The sequence below is a fragment of the Hyperolius riggenbachi genome, chromosome 3 (genome assembly GCF_040937935.1).
Source record: "Hyperolius riggenbachi isolate aHypRig1 chromosome 3, aHypRig1.pri, whole genome shotgun sequence".
NCBI lineage: Eukaryota > Metazoa > Chordata > Amphibia > Anura > Hyperoliidae > Hyperolius > Hyperolius riggenbachi.
Genome location: NC_090648.1, coordinates 150312547 through 150331776, shown reverse-complemented (window position 1 = coordinate 150331776; position 19230 = coordinate 150312547). Strand labels below are relative to the sequence as shown.

The 19230-nt window shown below is 44.4% G+C and overlaps 1 protein-coding gene across 5 annotated transcripts in view; it reads right to left on the bottom strand.

Moving 5' to 3' along the window:
* The window catches only part of IGF1R (insulin like growth factor 1 receptor), a 287658-nt gene that overhangs the window by 35387 nt on the left and 233041 nt on the right, over positions 1 to 19230 (bottom strand). For all 5 annotated transcript variants that reach the window (XM_068275134.1, XM_068275136.1, XM_068275135.1 and 2 more), the window contains exons 11-14: positions 15282 to 15568; positions 12084 to 12217; positions 11251 to 11413; positions 9445 to 9550 (exon numbers count right to left, since the gene is read on the bottom strand). In XM_068275134.1, coding sequence (XP_068131235.1) covers positions 9445 to 9550; positions 11251 to 11413; positions 12084 to 12217; positions 15282 to 15568 — 690 coding nt within the window. The remainder of the gene's footprint in view (positions 1 to 9444; positions 9551 to 11250; positions 11414 to 12083; positions 12218 to 15281; positions 15569 to 19230) is intronic.

Here is a 19230-nt window from a genome sequence, read left to right as displayed (position 1 = left end):
TATTATCCCTAATTTGCACAAAAACCCTGGGACGCCCAATTGTGTCGGGCATAGGGGGTCCACTCGAGAACCTGGGTAAGTTTTTGGATAAAAAGTTAAAGGAGATGGTAGAGGAGCTTCCGTCATATGTTAAAGAAACAGGTGAAGTGCTAAAAGCAATTGGCGGTTTTTCTATTAGTGAGGATAATTTACTGGTGAGCATTGACATGGAGGGACTTTATACCTCTATCCCTCACGAGGTTGGCTTGGCAGCGGTGGCCTTCTATCTGAAAGCACATTTTCTCGACTCTTCCATGCACAAATGAATTCATCGTTGAGGCATTGGAACGCCTGTTGGAGTACAATTGCTTTGATGGGCGGTTCTACCGCCAGGCCAGGGGCATGTCAATGGGGGCGTCCTACGCTCTGGCATATGCGTGCCTCCATTTGGGACTGTGGGCGCAGCATGACGTGTACCCTATGTGCGGCTCTGGCTGAGGTTCATAGACTCCTGGTCTGGTGGGGAACAAAGGAGGCTCTTAAGAAATTTGTGGATTGCTTGGGCATCAACATGAGGAATTTGTCATTTACTTATGTCTGGCATGAGAGTGAGATCTCATTCCTGGACATTATGATTAAGAAGGAGGGTTTGGCCCTGGCAACCAGGATTTATAGGAAGCCAACAGCACAAAATACACTTTGGGAGTCATCACCTAATGTGCCAGAAACTCACAATACCAAGAGGCCAATTCCATCGGTTGCGCAGAAATTGCACTGTGAATGCTGACTTTGAGACTGAGGCTGAAAAAGAGGCTGGAAGCCAGAGGCTACCCTCCTGATCTGGTAGCACAGGAAAGAGAGAGATTGAGGTCAACTCCTAGAGAGCAGATATTGAAGAAACCAGTAATGAGAAAAAAAGATTATAAAAAAACAGAATGATAAAAATCCAGTGAGATTTGTGACAACATATGGTTCCCATTGGTATAACCATCAAGAATTATTACAGAAACACTGGCATGTAACGATGATGGACAACAAAAATAAAGAAATTAGTGGGAGAAAGACCTTACATGACGGCCAGAAAAGCAGATAATCTAAAATCTATGTTGGTGAGATCAGAATTTACCAGTAAAAAAACTAAGACATGGCTGGAAAGTTACCCCAGGACTAAGGGCATGTTTAGTTGTGGTAACTGTAAAGTATGTAAATTTGTAGAACTAACAAAAGTATTTTATAATGCAAATCGAAAACCCCCCCATAAAATTAGAGATCTAATAACATGCGCAACAGAGAGAGTGGTTTATTGTATAGAGTGTCCTTGTGGACTTTACTATATAGGAAAGACAAAACGAAGATTGGGCTCACGTATAGGGGAACATATCTAAAATATTGAGAAAGCTGATAAAGACAGCCCTTTAGGCTTACACTTCAAAGAATATCATGGATATATAGACTAACACTAATCCCTAGACTGAGGGTTAAATTCAGACCTGAATTTGGCCTATTTTCTTGATTGATACTACTGTCGATTAAAATCGATAGATATGTCAGAGGAGAAGAGGATTACAGCTGTCCAGTGGAGGATTTATGCTGCTTATGAAATGAAAATTACACGAAATATAATGTGATTGAAATATGGGACAATATCGGGAAAAATCGATGCCAACTAAAATTGGACATCTGGATAGGTGTTGTTCTTTAACTTCCCAGAAATATCACAAATGTTTGATGTGTATTAGCATAAAGATGTCTGCATGATCATGGTTGAAGTATATTTGTTTTATGTTTTGCCTTTCTTAAAAGAAATCTGATGAAAAAGTTAAGAGCAATAATGTTCCAGCCCTGGGGAGGAGCTATGCCTTTAAGGTGATGTGTGTACTGAGGCCAAAGTCATCCTGATGCTTTAATAAATCCCATGGGCGGGGCAAAAGGCGTCAGCAGGCAGGCCAGGGAAAGAGTGAGTGCTTGCAAGGTCCAGGAAGCCGGCCGGATCCATCCGAGAAAGGCGTGCATGACACCCACGGACTGCACCACTAAGTGGAGCAGCAGTGGCGGTGGACGGAGCACAGACGGGCAAGCCATCAGCCAGACTGTGCACAACAAGTCTTCTGACGAAAGCGGCGGATGAGCAGCGAGCAAGCCGATTACTAAGCGCAGGATCATCCACAGACCGGTACCACACATAAGCTGGCGCCAGCAGAAGATTACCCATAAGGAGTCGTGAGTCATAGCAATAAGAGAAGCATGAGCATACAATTATGACTGTGACACGTGTTGAAAAATCCTTAATAGAGTAATATGGACTACCATGGTGATTCAAGAGCCTCTTTTGACATATTAAGCTATTGAGTGGTGGAGACCTCAAGTAATATTGACAAGAAAACGTGCGCAATTGAGACATTAAGTAGTCCAGGTATAACTCAGCTGATCAGCTTGCCAGATAGTTTATTACTGAGGCCTCTGTGGTGTGCGTCGGTGGTGGGCCTACACATGATCCAATTTCATGGGTGGTCAGGACGGTTTGCATAGGCGAGGGCTGGGCGACCGTTTGTGACCGAATGCCTGATATGGATCGGTGGGCAATTGAAAGTAACGCTCCTTCATACCCTGGTATGATTTTAAATGGTTTTTAAATTGTTTGTGGGGGTATTATACTGAATAACCAAATTTTTGTACGAAAATAAAAATTGAATTTTGATAAGCACAGGTAGTGTCACCAGATTTATTTTTTTACAAATACAGCAGCACCACCACCTCCGATTGTGAACGGTTTCATGCTGAAATCGATTCACAATCTGTTTGCAGTAAGGGCAGCCATACGATCCCTCTCTGATCAGATTCGATCAGAGAGGGATCTATCTGTTGGTCGAATCTGATGGCAAATCGACCAGTGTATGGCTACCTTTAGTATATTGTCCTAGAAGCACAGTGCCAGTGCAAGATAAGAAATCCAATCAGTATGGCTGTCCCTGCCATAGTTAACCCACATAAACAAATTATTTTGTGATTTGAAAACCCTAACAGGGGTTATTTTACAGACAAGTAGGTTCCTTTCAATTGGGTCTTTTTGATTTTTTTTTTAAAAATGTACCCAGTACAGTACAATACAAGACCACTTCAAAGAAAAGGAAAGAAAAAGATGTGAGGCAATCTCTGTATCAAATCGTAGAATCAGCAAAAATAAATGCCTGCAGTAGTTCTTTTACTTTCCCAGTTTCTCCGATTTGGTTGAAGTTTTTGATACAGGTCAACTTTAAAGGGACACTGTAGGGGGGTCGTGGGAAAATGAGTTGAACTTACCCAGGGCATCTAATGGTCCCCCGCAGACATCCTGTGCCCGCGCAGCCACTTACCAATGCTCCCGCCCCGCCTCCGGGTCACTTCTGGAATTTCAGACTTTAAAGTCTAAAAACCACTGCGCCTGTGTTGCCGTGTCCTCGCTCCCACGGATGTCACCAGGAACATACTGTGCAGGCACAGACCATACTGGGCCTGCGCCGTACGCTCCTGGTTACATCAGTTTTCAGACTTTAAAGTCTGATATTCTAGAAGTGACCCGGAGGCGGGGCCGGAGCATTGGTAAGGGGCTGCGCGGGCACAGGATGTCTGCGGGGGACCATTAGAAGCCCCGGGTAAGTTCAACTCCTTTTCCCCTGACTTCCCCTACAGTATTCCTTTAAGGTTGGTGGTAGTAAGGACAGAGTCTTCATTGCACACATGTACCTATGCTTATTATTCATGATCGCTAGAAAAAAAGTCCTTTTGTATCCACAGATAAAATGTTCTTTAAATGCATTCCAAATGTTCTTAGTAATACATTAGGTGAGTTGGCAGATAGCGAGGAAAATAAATCTTCTAATCTGTGACACATGCTTTGAAAGCGGCACTAACTCATCTTTCATTCTTATGTTAGGAGGAGCCATCTTTATAATTGACAAGCAAAGTGGTGTGGGCTTGCAGTGCCACACACACGACATGCATGCATGCTCCAACACATCCGACACTTTCTATTCTAATCCTGAAAAACAAAAGGCAACTCCAAAGAGTAACCATAGGCAAACACCTACTGTTGTCACAAAGCCAGACTTTAATCTCCTTTCTTTAAACGCTGGCCACAGTCACCAGATAATAGAAATGGTGAGACAAAGTAACATTGACAAAAGCCTTAAAATTAGAGTGGCACCATGGCTTTCTTTCAAATAACTAAAGGAAAACATTGGATTAACTCATCTGTCAGCCAGAACACATGTATACACAGGCCCAGCATTATTAGGTGACATCATTCCTGAGCACAAGCCTCTTGATCTAAAGAATATCTTCTATGTGAATCAGCTTTTCTATCAGACTAGCAACCCCTTGCCCTCCCCGTGCATGAGTTCTCACATATGATTGCTGTATAAAAGTATACGTTTTTAAAGTGGGATGAAACTCTAAAGGAAATCATCCAATATGAATTGATTTAGCTTACCCATCCTGTTGTTTTTAGTGTTCATTGTCAGATTTAAAAGAAATGTGATTAAAAAAAAAGAAAATAATCAGGGATGCTCATCCGGATCCCGGATACCCGGGTATCCGACCATTTTTCTGCTATCCAGTCGGATCCGGATTCCAGATACCTGGGCCCAAACCCGGATAGCTCTCTGTGGATATCTGGCCGCATAATCTGGATACCCGCGGATATCCGGATCCGGGTACTGTAACTTAGGAGATGATGTCATTGAGCCACTCAGAGGGCTCCCAGCAGAAGCCCTAGCAACCAATTGCAGAGGGGAACTCTGGCCAGCCCCACCTGACCTCATTGAGCCAATCAGAGGCCTCCTAGCCTAAGCCCTGGCACCCAATCACAGAAGGGAACCCTGTCCAGCCCCCCTGTGTAATAAGGAGGGGGCTGGCATGCTGAGACAGATCGTCCTTGCTTGTGTGGCTGGCTGGTCACTGACAGACTTGCTCCAGTGCTGTTGGCTTAGCAAGTGCTGCCTGTATACAGTGATAAACCTAAAGCTTTGAGTGCTAAACACCTTCACTACACTATTGTTCTATTGTTTTTTAGCTAGCTAGTGTAATTGTTTGATTTCATTTACTCAGTTAGGTCCTGTCTGTGTCTGTATGTGCTGTGCAGGATAAGCAGGACAGTATAGGTTAGGGAATAGGATTACTGTGTTATTGTATTGTATATAGTTAGTTACTACTGCAGTTAGTTGTTAGAGAGAGTAGTACTGTGTTAGCTTACTACAGGTTACTGCTGTGCTTAGCATTGTCAGTGTGACAGTTAGACAGATAGGGCCCTTTTCCACCAGCGCGTTTGCGCTGGCTGAATCGCAAAACCGCAAACCGCTAGCGATTTTACAATCGCTACGGTTTGCTTTTTAGCATAGGAATCGCGGTAGGTCATTTCCACTACCGCGATTCGCTTTTGTCGGGAACGCGAACGCGCGGCGGAGCGATAATTGCCGCGATTTTGCTATGCAGTGCATAGCATAGCAAAATCGCGGCCGCAAACGTCGGGGGAATCGCCGGTTTTGCGATTCAGCAATCGCTAGCGTTCAGCGTGAACGCTAGCGATTGCAGGTGGAAAAGGGCCCATAGTGTGCACAGTCTGTCCTCTACTCTGCGGTCTGTCACTCCGTGCTGATTTGATTTAAAGTCCAACCCCGATTTCATTAAAGTAAAAGTACCCCACATGATCTGGTGACATCATCACGTATAAGTTGTACTATGTCTGCTGGCACCGTCAGCCAGGGGAGGGGCAGCAAGGGCAAGAGGACAGGGAGCAGCATTACGGCCACCCTCAGGTCTGCCGTGTCAGTGTCGACCCCAGCGGGCAGCCTACCCTCAGTCAGCAAGCTTTTTGCTTCAGGCGCCACGATTGAACTCAGGGCTGTTAGCCGCAAGGAGTTTGAGGAGGATGTTCTGGGTTTTGAGGAGGGAGGGTATGATGTTGATGATGGGATGAAGGACCGTGACTACCATCCACAGGATGGGGATGTCAGCTCTGACTCTGAGGATGCGTCAGTGGGTTTGGAACGGAGGATCAGCATTGCAGACAGTGGCCGTGGAATGCGGGACCCACATCCTTCTGCCGCTACCACCAGCCGCACCACTCAACCCCCAACCGCCACAGGGAGAAAAGCCGCAGCATCCCATTCAGGCTGCAGGGGAATCTTCACCTCCCCAATCTGGCGGTTGTTCACTCTACCCTCATTGGACAGCAAGTTTGCCATATGCAATGTGTGCAAACTACAGATGAGCAGAGGTTGTGACCCCTACAAATACGGCACCTCCAGCTTCATCACCCATCTGGCCAAAAAACATGTTGTTGAGCATGAGGAGTTCAAGAGGCTGAAGCAAGCTGGCGCTGGCTCCCACCGCCACAGGCCACTGCTGCTGATACCACCACCTACAGTGTATTCAACCCAAAACACAACTGCGGACTTGCGGTGTCATTTTTGGAGGTGTCTGGGCTGAAAACGGTCACGTCCCAGTTGTGCGATAGGATTTTGGACACAATGTGGGCTGCACGACCGTTGACCGCTGTCTGGAACCTATCCTGATGTTAATAATTTACAGGCCTTTTTTTCTCATTTTATGTCAACCAAATCATAAATTAGTGTTTCTCTCTAAAAAAAACATGATGCTACATGCATCATTTACCCTAAAAACCCATATTAACCACTTCGCATCCAGACCTTGTTTTCCCCTTATTGACCAGAGCAGTTTTGACGCTTTAGCGGTGTCCCTGTTTAATCACCAATAGCTTCATCTGTACTCGTGCCACTTAAACGATCTATATATCGTTTTTTTCAAGACAAACTAAGCTTTCAATGGGGGGTATTTAGTCCCAAGAACAATTTTGTTTTCTAGGCATTTTAATTGAAAAAAGGGAACAAAAATTAAAAAATGCATTATTTCTCAGTTTTTAACAATTCCAGTTTAAAAATAAAAAATGTGCCACAGTGATAAAACCATTCCACCAGTTTTATGTCCCCCCTAATATAGTCAGATGTGCCCCGAGTATCAGCCCAATCTTCCCAGTTTAGCCAGATGTGACCCCAATATCAGCACCCCCCGTATAGTCAGATGTGTCCCTTGTATCTACCACCCCCCAGTACAGAGAGACAGTAACGCCGCCAGGATTGGCACCCCTCACTATAGGCAGATGTGTCCCCAGGATAAAATTTCCCCCATTATAGCCATATGTGCCCCCAGAATTGCCCCCCCTCCCCCACACCAATTATAGCCAGATGTGCCCAGTATTAGGTTAACCCCCCCAGGTAACCAAATGATCCCCCATTGTCAGAAGTCATCCCCCCAGTTACCCTGATGCCTGCCAGTTGTTTTGGCACCCCCCCCCCCCCAGTGTGGATAGCCAGATGTCCCCCCCCCCCTCCATCAGGCAGCCCTTCCGTGCACAGATGCCAAAAACATGTAACTAAAGCTGCCTCTCTCCCATTACCTCGTTCCAGCGATGAGCCTGCAGCCTGAGCATCCGATCTCAGCTCTGAACTCAGCCGCGTATTGCCGGTAACCCGGGTCCCGGCTTGATGACGTCATCAAGCTGGGACCCGGGTCACCGGCAATACGCGGCTGAATTCAGAGCTGGGATCGGATGCTCGGGCTGGAGGCTCATCGCTGGAACGAGGTAAGGGGAGAGAGGTAGCTTTATTTACATTTTTATGGCCATCTGTGCACGGAGGAGGGGGAGATGAAGGATCACGCTGTTTGCTACAGCAGTGATCGTTCATCCGCGGGGGGTCACTAATTGGCAACAAGGGAACTTGTTCCCTTTTACCAATTAGTAAGGCAGCCGACAGTGCCGGGGGGTGCACTCTGAAGCACACCTGTTCCTGCACAAAAGGGCTGAAAGCAGGTCAGTATATCTACGTGGCTGTGGCTTGGAGGGTGCCACAGCTGACGTAGATATACTGTAGTGGTGGGGAAAGTGGTTAAAGCTATTTAAAGGGCACTTCCGGTTTTTCTATCCGGATACCCGAATAGGTCGGATATCCGAGATCACTTGGATATCCGCAAGGTCGGATCCGGATATCTGAATCGGATTCGAATCCATTCGCATATTAAAAACTTATAAAACAGAGGCGCCAAAAGTATAAAAAAATCTTTAAAAATTTAAAAAAGCTTTGGAGGCAGTGGTGGACTTACCTCCTGTAAGCAGACCCAAGAGGCTGTATTTATTCAACAAAGTATTTATTGAGTATACTCCAGGGGGATTTCGCAACGCGTTTCACAGGCTTTGCACCCGCTGGGACACGCTTGGCGCCTAGTTAACTAGGCGCCAAGCGTGTCCCGGATCAATTGCTGATGTATGCTCCGATTGTGTATTGCCTGAGGAAGCGGGTGCAAAGCCTGTGAAACGCGTTGCGAAATCCCCCTGGAGTATACCCAATAAATACTTTGTTGAATAAATACAGCCTCTTGGGTCTGCTTACAGGAGGTAAGTCCACCACTGCCTCCAAAGCTTTTTTAAATTTTTTAAGATTTTTTTATACTTTTGGCGCCTCTGTTTTATACGTATTTGATCATATATATCCACCCTTGGTGGAGGGGGATACCCCTTTTTCCTACTGTCTACAGAGAGCGACTTCTTAAATCCTGAGTGAGGACAGGAAAATCTCCTCACCTGCCTATACAGTGGTTGCCTGGAGGTAACCCTGGTTTGTGAGTATAAATTTATACTCCTTTCATACTTCACTTGTTTTAACATATTACACTATTGGGCTCTCGGTTTCTCTTTTACGCATATTAAAAAGTACTACCCGAGCATCCCTGAAAATAATATTTCTGCTGGTTTCTATCTTTACTGTTCCTCTGTGATGCCAAAAGGCCCGTACACACGCTAGATAGGCTGGAACGACGGGTCCGTCAGACCCTCCCGCTTGGGCGGGCGTTCCAGCGACAGTCCGGCGTGTGTACAGTCTGTCTGCAGACTGAAAAGGCTGTTTCTGAGCGATCCGCCAGGCGGATCGTTCAGAAACAGCCTTATCAGTCTGCCTAAAATTTCATCACCTCTGCCATTTTTTTTTTCTTTTAACTACTTGACCACTGAGGGTTTTAAACCCAGCTCAGTGTACTTTATTGCTTGTTTTATAGCCATCTTTCCCTCCAACAGCAAACATCACCTAGATAACAGTCTTAAATCACTGGTTGGGGGAATTCAATTACCTTCTGGTCATTGTACTGAATCTTATCTGAAATGAGAAGTTTTTTATTTGCATATTTAGAATAAAGCTGGTTACTGTAGCTAAAAATACTTCTCACACTCCTGCTGGCACTGTACAGTATGGCACAGACACACAGATCAGGTAAAATAAAATAAAAAATAGGGGACATATACAGTAGGTACCTATTTTACAAAAAAAAAAGGTATAACATATATTTGGGGCACTATCTTTAGGCATTTTTTTTTTATTTTTAGATGTTGAAACCCCCTTTAAGGCACAGCAGACTTACCTCTTTTTAGTAACATAGCAGGCGACAAAAAATATTGTCAAAAGCAGTAAAACGCTAGTGACTGGAAGGACCACGGCCAGGTGCAGGAAACTCTCACCATCAGGGGCTGCACAAGAACAAGAAACAGCACAGTCAGCTATTAAACAATAAGCTAGTCTTATTTTCATATAGATCCAACAACCAGCCTTCCTCAGCCTAGGCAGACACAACACAAAGGGATGCACAGTTTTATGTACTTGGTGATTTTTTCCATAGTGCAAGTCTATCCAAACCTCTTACACAAAATGTGATGCTTTACCATCTGTCTACTTAGTGGCTGACGAATACAGCAATGTGTGCAAGGAGAGCACCTTATGACTAGCTTATTTTAGTTATTGGCTGGCAGAAAATCAGTTAGGGCCACACTGATACGTTGGATTTCTGATTCCAGCAACACATATGTGTGCAGTAGGCAAGTCCATGAGACAGCGGATAGACAGCAGTCTGATGGGCACACTAACGATGTCAAAACGCACTGCTTCACGCAAGTTAAGTACAATGCAGAGCCGTCTGATTGACTAGTAGTTTTTGTAGAACACAGGGCCACCTGCATCTGCAATGCATCAGTGTGCCAATGCAAATGTGGCATTATATACATCTACCAGATGTACTTATTGCATATCACCATAGCCAATTTCGGATTTTCACTACTATAATGTACATCTACGCATTTTGCCTGTTAATCTTAGTTGAATTTTTTTTTTCTTTGGTGCAAGTTTTATTTTAAGGAGAAACAGATGTTTATTGGCACTATAGTTTAAGTTCATGAGACATGGGAGAAAGCATCATATAGCTGGCCATATACTGGTCAATGTGGCCAACAGAGAGATTCCTCTGAGAGCATTATCTGATCAGAGAGCCATCTATCTGATCCAATCCCTCCACACACTGTACTGTACAGCTGCTTCAATTATACAATGTTATACAGTTGTTGCCAACTATATATAACCAGCAGAAACCTAATGCCTGCAATACATGGGTCGATCCGGCTGGGCGATTAGCCGCCAGATCGACTCCAGCCGCGTCCCCGTGTGCGCGCGGATCGATTGCCGCTCGTCCCCGCCGGCGCTTCCTTATCAGCGCTCGATTCCCTGCCATTGTCCGCCGGCGGGGATCCAGTGGGCGGGAGTCGAGCGGCTTGATCGAGCCAGCTGAATATTATCAACTGGCCGGATCAGCTGGTCGATACACGGTACAGAAACGTACCGTGTATCCCCAGCATAAAACTTTGGACATTTAGGGCCCATTCACACTGGGACGATTAGTGGTCATTCACTGCTGATCGCCGAAAAAAGTGCGAATCTGTATTGATAAGGATATGGCAGCGATTTCACTGTAAATGCAAACATGGTGCATGCATCGTTTTTTCGTGATTTTAGGGCGATCACGATTGCAATGTTGAAAACCGTGAATCACGATCGCTCAACGATCGCAAAAATGTACAGTAACGAATATGCGTTTATTGCGGAAAACCCCCAGCACAAAACGCCAGCGTGAATGGGCCATTACGGCAGCAGCAAATGTGCTACTGCAGCAGCAAATGAGTGTTCCTGCTACTATATAAATCTCCTGCTATAAATCACTACTTGTGACATGGTCCTTACTATTCCCGACAGTACACTTTTTTTATTGCAGTTTCTACACATTATAACACTTTTTGTTGGGACAAGAAGTAACACAAAAACACAAGTTTTCTCCATTGCGATACGAACGCTAGCTAAAATAAGATGTTGGTATGATTTGTGCTTTAATAAACTGTCTGCTTACTTCTTTCCTTCACATAGAATGACACCATATCTGTCCAGGAACCATTGCCAGAGAGTGATATAGCCCGCACTTGTGCTGTGTAGTTGCCTGGGTTAAGCCGTGTGAGCTTGGCACCTCCCATCTTGTTATAATCTTGTCTAGAGACACATTCTCTGGAGCGTTGCTAATAAAGAGACAACACAGGCACAAACATGACACCAAACTCAACAGATTCAGGCGTTGTGAGAAAAATAGGGATCAGTTGTGATAAAATCATCACACACACACACACTAGAATGTGATCTGTGCTCTTCTTTTAAACTGACACAATGAATTTAGCATCATTCAGAAGAAAAACTCAGGATTAAATGCTAATGTCATGATTTACTTACACTCAGAAATCTTTCTCAAGTTTATTCATTTTTTACATTACGCTACATAAATTATGAGCGTACTTAAAGAACTGAAGTGAGCGGTATACGGAGGCTGCCATATTTATTTCCTTTAAATCAATACCAGTTGCCTGGCAGCCCTGCTGGTCTATTTTTCTGCAGTAGTGTCTGAATAACACCAGAATAACACCAGAAACAAGCATGCAGCTAGTCTTGTCAGATCTGAAACACCTGATCTGCTGCATGCTTGTTTAGGGGCTATGGCTAATGGTATTAGAGGCAGAGGATCAGCAGGGCTGCCAGGCAACTTGTATTGCTTAAAAGGAAATAAACATGGCAGCCTCCATATACCTCTCTCTTCAGTTCCCCTTTAACTGACCTATGTGACTAAGTTCATTATTAATTTCTAAATGACAATGTTAGGGAGTCTTGGCAAAAACAAAGACTGCAGAGACCACTTACCTCTCCCTGTTTGACTTCTATCTCATACATCAGAATGAGACCGTTGGGATTAGCAGGCTCTGGCCACTTGAGGGTGACGGCATTGCCCTCGGGTTCCTCGGAGATGACCTGTCCAGGTATGTTATCAGCACCAGCTGAAAAATGAAGCACATAGGATACAGATTTGTATGGCTTTTTTGCTTAGACAATGATTTTCCTAGTCATGGATAATCTATTGCTACAGATAGTTGAACAGTTCTTTGAAAAGTAAGCACGGTGGTGTAGTGGTTAGCGCTCTCGCCTTGCAGCGCTGGGACCCTGGTTCGAATCCCAGCCAGGGCACTATATGCAGAGAGTTTGTATGTTCTCTCCGTGTCTGCGTGGGTTTCCTCCGGGCACTCCGGTTTCCTCCCACATGCCAAAAACATACGGATAAGTTAATTGGCTGCCCCCTAAAAATTGGCCCTAGACCTCAGTACTTACACTACATAATATAGACATATGGCAATGGTAGGGATTAGATTGTGAGCTCCTTTGAGGGACAGTTAGTGACAAGACAATATATATAAATATATATATATATATATATATATATATATATATATATACATACACTGTACAGCGCTGCGTAATATGTCGGCGCTATATAAATACTAAATAATAATAAATAATAAAAAAAGTCTAGAGTAGGGTAAATTGATTACGGTATTTGTCATTGTGCTTCGTAAATATTAATCACCTTAGCATAAACGTCTTCATTGAAGTTCGTTGAAAGTGAACAGAGGCGCCTAAAATTGTTAAACCGTTAGGGAGGCAGTGGTGGACTCACCATCCCCAAACAGACACAAATCTGTCGAATGTTCAGGATGAAAAATGTAATCACATACTCCAATTAAAACAGCCTGTCCACCACTGCCTCCCTTGTCCACCACTGCCTCCCTAACGTTTTAACAATTTTAGCATATTTTATCCTTTTGGTGCCTCTGTTCACTTTCTACCATACCAGTGTCCACCCCGAGGTGGAGGGGTGATTATACCCTTATTTCCTGATCTACAGAGAGCGACAACTTAGTCCTGAGTGGGGACGGGCCTAATCTCCCCACCTGCATTTACAGTGGTTGCCTGTACGGTAACCCAAGTTTGTGAGTATAAATTGCTTACAATTCATTTTTCCTCCTTTTTCCAATACATACTACACTCTATTGGGCTCTCGGTTTCCCTCTTTTACATGTCTTACATGGAGGGATCAAGCTGAAGGTGTCCATTAACAGTAAAAATGTTTTTATCAAATGCGATCTTTCTAGGAAATTTGTACGATCAAAATTAATTGGAAGGTAATTATCAATTGTTCCCATAAACAGGTTGATTAGGGTATTTTCTCTCTTCCAATTAGATTGTAAAAATCCAACATTTGGATCAATTACATTTTCTGATCTAGTTGACCATAGAATCACTTTACAACGGTTTTCACCCCACACTGCACATTTTTCTGTACAATTTAGTTGTAAAAATTGAGTCAAAAGATCGCATCTGATGAGAAAAAAATGTCACTGTTAAAGCGGACCTGAACTCAGAGCTTCCTCTCTGCTGTAAAAGATGCACAACATCATAATAACCTTTAAAAAAAACAACATTTCTTGGTTACAGCTGATAAAAATCCTGCAATCGATCTGCAGTGTGTCTACGTCCTGCTTTCATGGAAGCAAACATAGGGTTAACATCCTGCGTTTACAAATTAGCTGCTCTGCCGAGGTAGCAGATTCCTGAACTGACACAGATGAGGTTAAACTCTCTATATACATACAGGGTGCATTTCTCTCCGTTTTCCCTCTGTTCTGTACAAGAGTTCAGGTCCACTTTAATAGGCATCTTAAAGCATTTTTATGAAAATGTTTGGCACAAAAAATGTTCTTGACTGAAACAACCTTTAAAAGTCCAAACCAAGGATTTTTTTTTTATTACAAGTTTGGATCACATGGAAAGAGGTTAGACACCTGTTTTATTGGCCTATGTGTCCCTCTGGAAAGTTTATCCCCGTTCAGGACTCAAAATCTTTCTAGCTCAATCACAATTGTTATATTTGTTGCTGTCACTTTCAGAGAGGATTCCCTACTTATCGGATGGGTTCTCTATGCTTACCACACTAGCCAAAACTAAAATGTATTTATTTGAAAATGGCTTTTTAAAGAGTAACTGTTAGGCATTAAATATGAAATATTTTTTCAATTTTAGGGTGTTACATAGATAAAAAAGGATGCTAACAGGGCAATGCAAATATTTAAAATCATCATTCTTACTTTTTTTTACTAAGAGGTTTTTCCTCCTCATGCCCCCAGGCTCTAAGAGCGTACGCAGACGCAAAAGAGAAGTGACATGCATGCTGGATCAGCCTGATTGGCTGAAGCCTATGTCACTCACCTCTCTGCGCTGCGATTGGCCGCCGGTCTCCCCTGGTCTGCGGTGGTTGCAGCCGCTGTTAGAGCACATGGAGGGGGGCCAGAGGTCATCTCCTGTCACCGTCCTCTGCCCCCCTCCTCCAGTGGCATGTCCGCTCCCCCCTCTGCCTCCGAATTCTCCTTCTTCCCCGCACTGAACTTTGTGGAAGGATAAAGGCGGCGCACACAGACTCCAGGAATAATGGTTCCAGGCGCTGAAATTCCCTTCTATACTCTCTGCACTGCCGCCGGCGGTAGTGCAGAGAAAAGATGAGATGGGAGCGTTTGGAGCCATTATTAGTGGAGTCTGTGCCTGCTGCATGCATCCTCCCCGCTGTGCTCATAATTAGTGCGGGGAGGAGGGGGATGCGGGGTGGAGGGGAATGCGGGGTGGAGGGGAATGCAGGGTGGAGGGGAATGCGGGGTGGAGGGGGGTTTAGGAGAATCTACCTGGAGGAAGCAAGATGGCCCCTGCCAAGAGAATGAACCTTTATTTACAATTTAAAATTAAATGGAAGGAAAACGAGGACACTGCAATACATCTGTTATGTAAGTAAAGGAAGTATTTATCTACTTACATATGTGTTTTCTTTGGGGGGCATGTTATTGCTAATAGTTCCTCTTTAAAGAATTCCTGTATTATTCATACATTTACATTAAAGCAACAAAGGAAACCATGATAGCTCAGTTCTAAAGAAACTTATGTACAAAGACCTACTTGGAACCCTGGAAGAAGTCCTTGTTATTTTTAGTTAAGAACTGGAGCATGTTTGTGACAACTGACCTGCAGGCATGGTTCTGGCAAACACAAAGTTGGACGCGCTGCAGCCAAGCTTCTCTGCTGCGTGGTTGCAGCTATGGATATCAATACGATATAGTGTGAATGGCAACAGGTTTGAGATAACGGTCCTTTCATGCTTGTAGTCCACCTTCGTTTCATAAAACGGATATTCTATTTCCTTTGGCTCGGGGTCGGTTGCGTTAGAGAAGTCCTGTGTGGTGCCATTCTTGCTGCTGACAGACAGCGTTGCATTCGCAACACCAAATAAATCACGCCGTCTACGGTCCGGCCTGTTGGTGTAAAAGAAAGTTATATCCAGTTATCTTCCAGGTGATTTCAAGTTTGACCATTCAAAGACAGAGATTGCTGCACAATACCATGAGGGGTTACCAAGGACTTGCATACTTCCAAAGGGTGTGTTTAAATGGTTGCTAAGCAAGTTAAATTATATATCAATACTTGGTTAATGTAATAAGAGGGAAGAACGTTAATGTAATAAGAGGGAGGAACATTAAAGTGTACCTGAGCCTCAAGTAAAAAAATAAATACTTACCTAAGAAGAAGGAAGCCTCTAGATCCTATAGAGCAGAGTTCCCCAGCCCTGTTCTCAAGGCCCACCAACAGTTCATGTTTTTCAGAAAACCACAAACATTCACAGGTGAAGTGATTAGTGTCTCAGCAGAGCTGAGTAACTACCTCTGTGGATTTCCACAAAACATGCAGTGTCAGTAAGAACCTCAGGGCTGCACTCCTCTTCAAGCACAAAGCACGGCTGTACTGACCTGAGTGAGTACAGCCGCACCTGCACAGCCACACCTGGTCCGGGGCATCGGTAGAAAACCAGAGGACAGGATGAGAAGCTTCTGGAGGATGCAGCGACTTCCCGCTCATAAAACGGAACTGTAACCAACGATTGAACTTTATCCCAATCAGTAGCTGATACCCCATTTCCCATGAGAAATCTATTGCTTTTCTTGAGGGGGGTGGACGGGACTGGAAGGAGTAGTCTGCGTGTGATGCCAGGACCTTTACAGTATGTTAAACACATTATTTCATAATATATTATATTATGTACACACACACACTTTTTTACATGTTCAATACCCCTTTAATGTCTTCTTTACAAAATATATCAGACAATAATTAAAAAAAAAGGCAGCCCAGTTTAGTGACTTCTCAGTTTCGGAACATTTGAAGGTACACCCACATAACAGCTGTCAATGTTATTAGTATGACCTTCACATAAGGTAACACTGGTAAATTTTTCCTGTTTGAGTGTAATGAATGTTTAAGGCAGTGAGAAGGTGCACAGACGCCACAAAGGAACTACTCTGTGTTTCCAAAGAGACAGAGAGCCCCTCCTCTGCTTATAAAGAAGGGCAAATGAGGATCACCTGTCTACCAAGCTTAAAGAGACTCTGTAACAAATTGTTTATCTTTATTTCTTCTATGCTATAAGTTCCTATGCCTTTTCTAATGTGGTCTGGCTTACTGCAGCTTTTCCTAATTGCACAGTAGCTGTGTTATCTCTGTTATATGATCTAATCTTCTCTCTATAGTCGGCACAGTCAGGCTGAGGCAGTCAGACTGGAATGTGCAGGGCTGCTTGTGATTAGCTAGAAGCTGTACACACCCCCTGCAGGCTCTGTGTGACTAACACACTCTGCTTAGCTGAGCCTATTAGAAGCTGGTTAGTTTGTTTGTAAACACTGCCTAAAACTGGCAATTACAAGCCAGGTTTGCAGCAGAGAATGGCAGAAACAGCACAGAGGGGACCAGGAGCACATAATGAATAGAATGGTATGCTTTTTATTGTAAGAATTTCAGAGTACAGATTCTCTTTAACTTCCTCTGCTCCAAAATAACAATTTTCCTGTAAATCTTCAGGCAAGCTGAGGCAGGAGGAACAACACAAGACATCCCGGGCTCACATTTATCACCATGCTCTGTGTCTCCTACAGGCTCCTCAAACAGTCAGGATGCAAGATAAATAAGGGTGGAATCGCTCTCAGAAAAATAGCCAGGAAACGTGATCTACTATTAACAGGGACTTCGATGAGTGATGAATTCACTTCTGTCTCTCCTGTAGAAGGTTCACAAACACTCTGCATTCAGCTGCCATTCACACGGGATGTTTTAAGGGTAAAATCTGAACTCTAGCCGGTGTCATGTTCAAAGAGTTTAGTGATGGAAACCGATGCCTGGAAGGTTTCAACTTCCTGGAAAAGTGAAGGTCTAAACTGTTCTGTGAACCTAAAATGTTTTTGCTTACGGAACTGTAGTGGTTGCAGTGTTAAATAATGATAGTCCTACATATTGAAAACAAGAAAAAAAAAATGGCAATTACACCTGGCTGCATACCACCATGTATGATAGGCAGTACAGCAACCTTTGCAAAAACGGTCAAAGTTTTATTCTCCGTGCTCGCCTCTAGAATATCATGAAGCAATTCATTTTGGTGCCCAAGCTGGGCGCCGTCATACCAGCAATGCAATGCTGCATGCCCTGCGTAACGGTAATTCGGGGCTCTGGCGTTAGCTAGACCCCAAATTACATCTCCCTCCGAGTTGCTACGCCGGGGAGTTTAGCGGCAGCAGGGAGAGTAGTCATTCAGCTCGCCCTGCGCCAAACTGCCCAGAGCCAAAATGATATGCACCCAGAATATCATACTCCCTGTGTACATGAACGGTCATAAAACGGCATATTCACCAACCCCTTGGCAGGCCCGAGGGCTTGACTGTCCAATCTCCTCCCTTCATTTTTCTTACTTTTATATGAGGGGGTGGAGCAGCAGCTTAGCCACACCTCCCTTCCCAAAATGCAGTTTAGCCGAGTTGGACTTGGATAAAGGAGAGGACAGCAGTGTTCTCCCCAGGCTCTTTTTGACGGGTGCTCCACCTGGCTAATTTTGGTGAGCACCCGCCGGTCATCGGCTCACCTCCTCCTCTGCTGTGAGCAGAATTGCGCACAGAAGCACTGGCCCTGCATTCTCATCTCGCCCCACCGGGCTACTTTTTCATGCCACCCAGTTGGAAAAAAAAATTTGGGGAGAGCATTGGACAGTGGCCTCAGCAAAATATGGGTATGTCGAGTGAAATTCAACCTTTGTGTAAACTTTTAGCAGCCCCGCCCGAGTTATCTCGTGTATGAGAACTCGTGGCAGGGCTGCTGCAGCCAGCTCTGGCTGCTCTCATCAGCAAAATGCAGATTGGCATAGGGAGTGCTTAATATTTATCCGATCTGGGCGCAGATTTGGCTCTCCTCCTCCACCACCACCGAGTGGCACTGTAACACTGACATCCTCCTTTGGGTCCCGACCACATAATATGACATGTGATCGGGACCCAAAGGAGGATGTCAGCTTTATAGTGAAGCTCGATGGTGGTAGAGGGGAGACAATCCTGCACCTAGATCAGGTAAATATCAAAGCGCTCCCTGCACCGCTCTGCACCAGGCTGGTAGAGGCAAGGAAATATGTGGTGCCGCAGTGCACTTTTTTTTTTTTTTTTTTTTTTTAAATCTTTTTAAAAAGGAAAGGGGTAAAAGGAAAAAAAAAATACTACATAGAATAACTTTCTTTAAGTCTTCTTTCTGGCGTGTCTGCAGTGTTCTCTCCATTTACCCCACCTACCACGTGACAACACACATACACTGCAATGTGGCCCGAGAGATCAGGTGCCGATCCCCGGGTGACATAACTCGTACTTTTGTACGAGGCTTTACCATCATCAGCCTGGAAGGGGTTAAGGAGGAAATGGCAGGTAAGCATGATGTCACACAGAACAAAAGAAATCAGGACTTTCCATTGTGATTCAACCACCCCCTTGGATAAACTTTTTCCTCTCCTTGGGCTGCCTGTACTTGTCAGGTAGGATTAAACACAATCGCGCTTCACATTCCTCCTGCAGCAACATCTTGCTTTCGCCTTCTTTCTCTGAACCTTTTTTCTTGC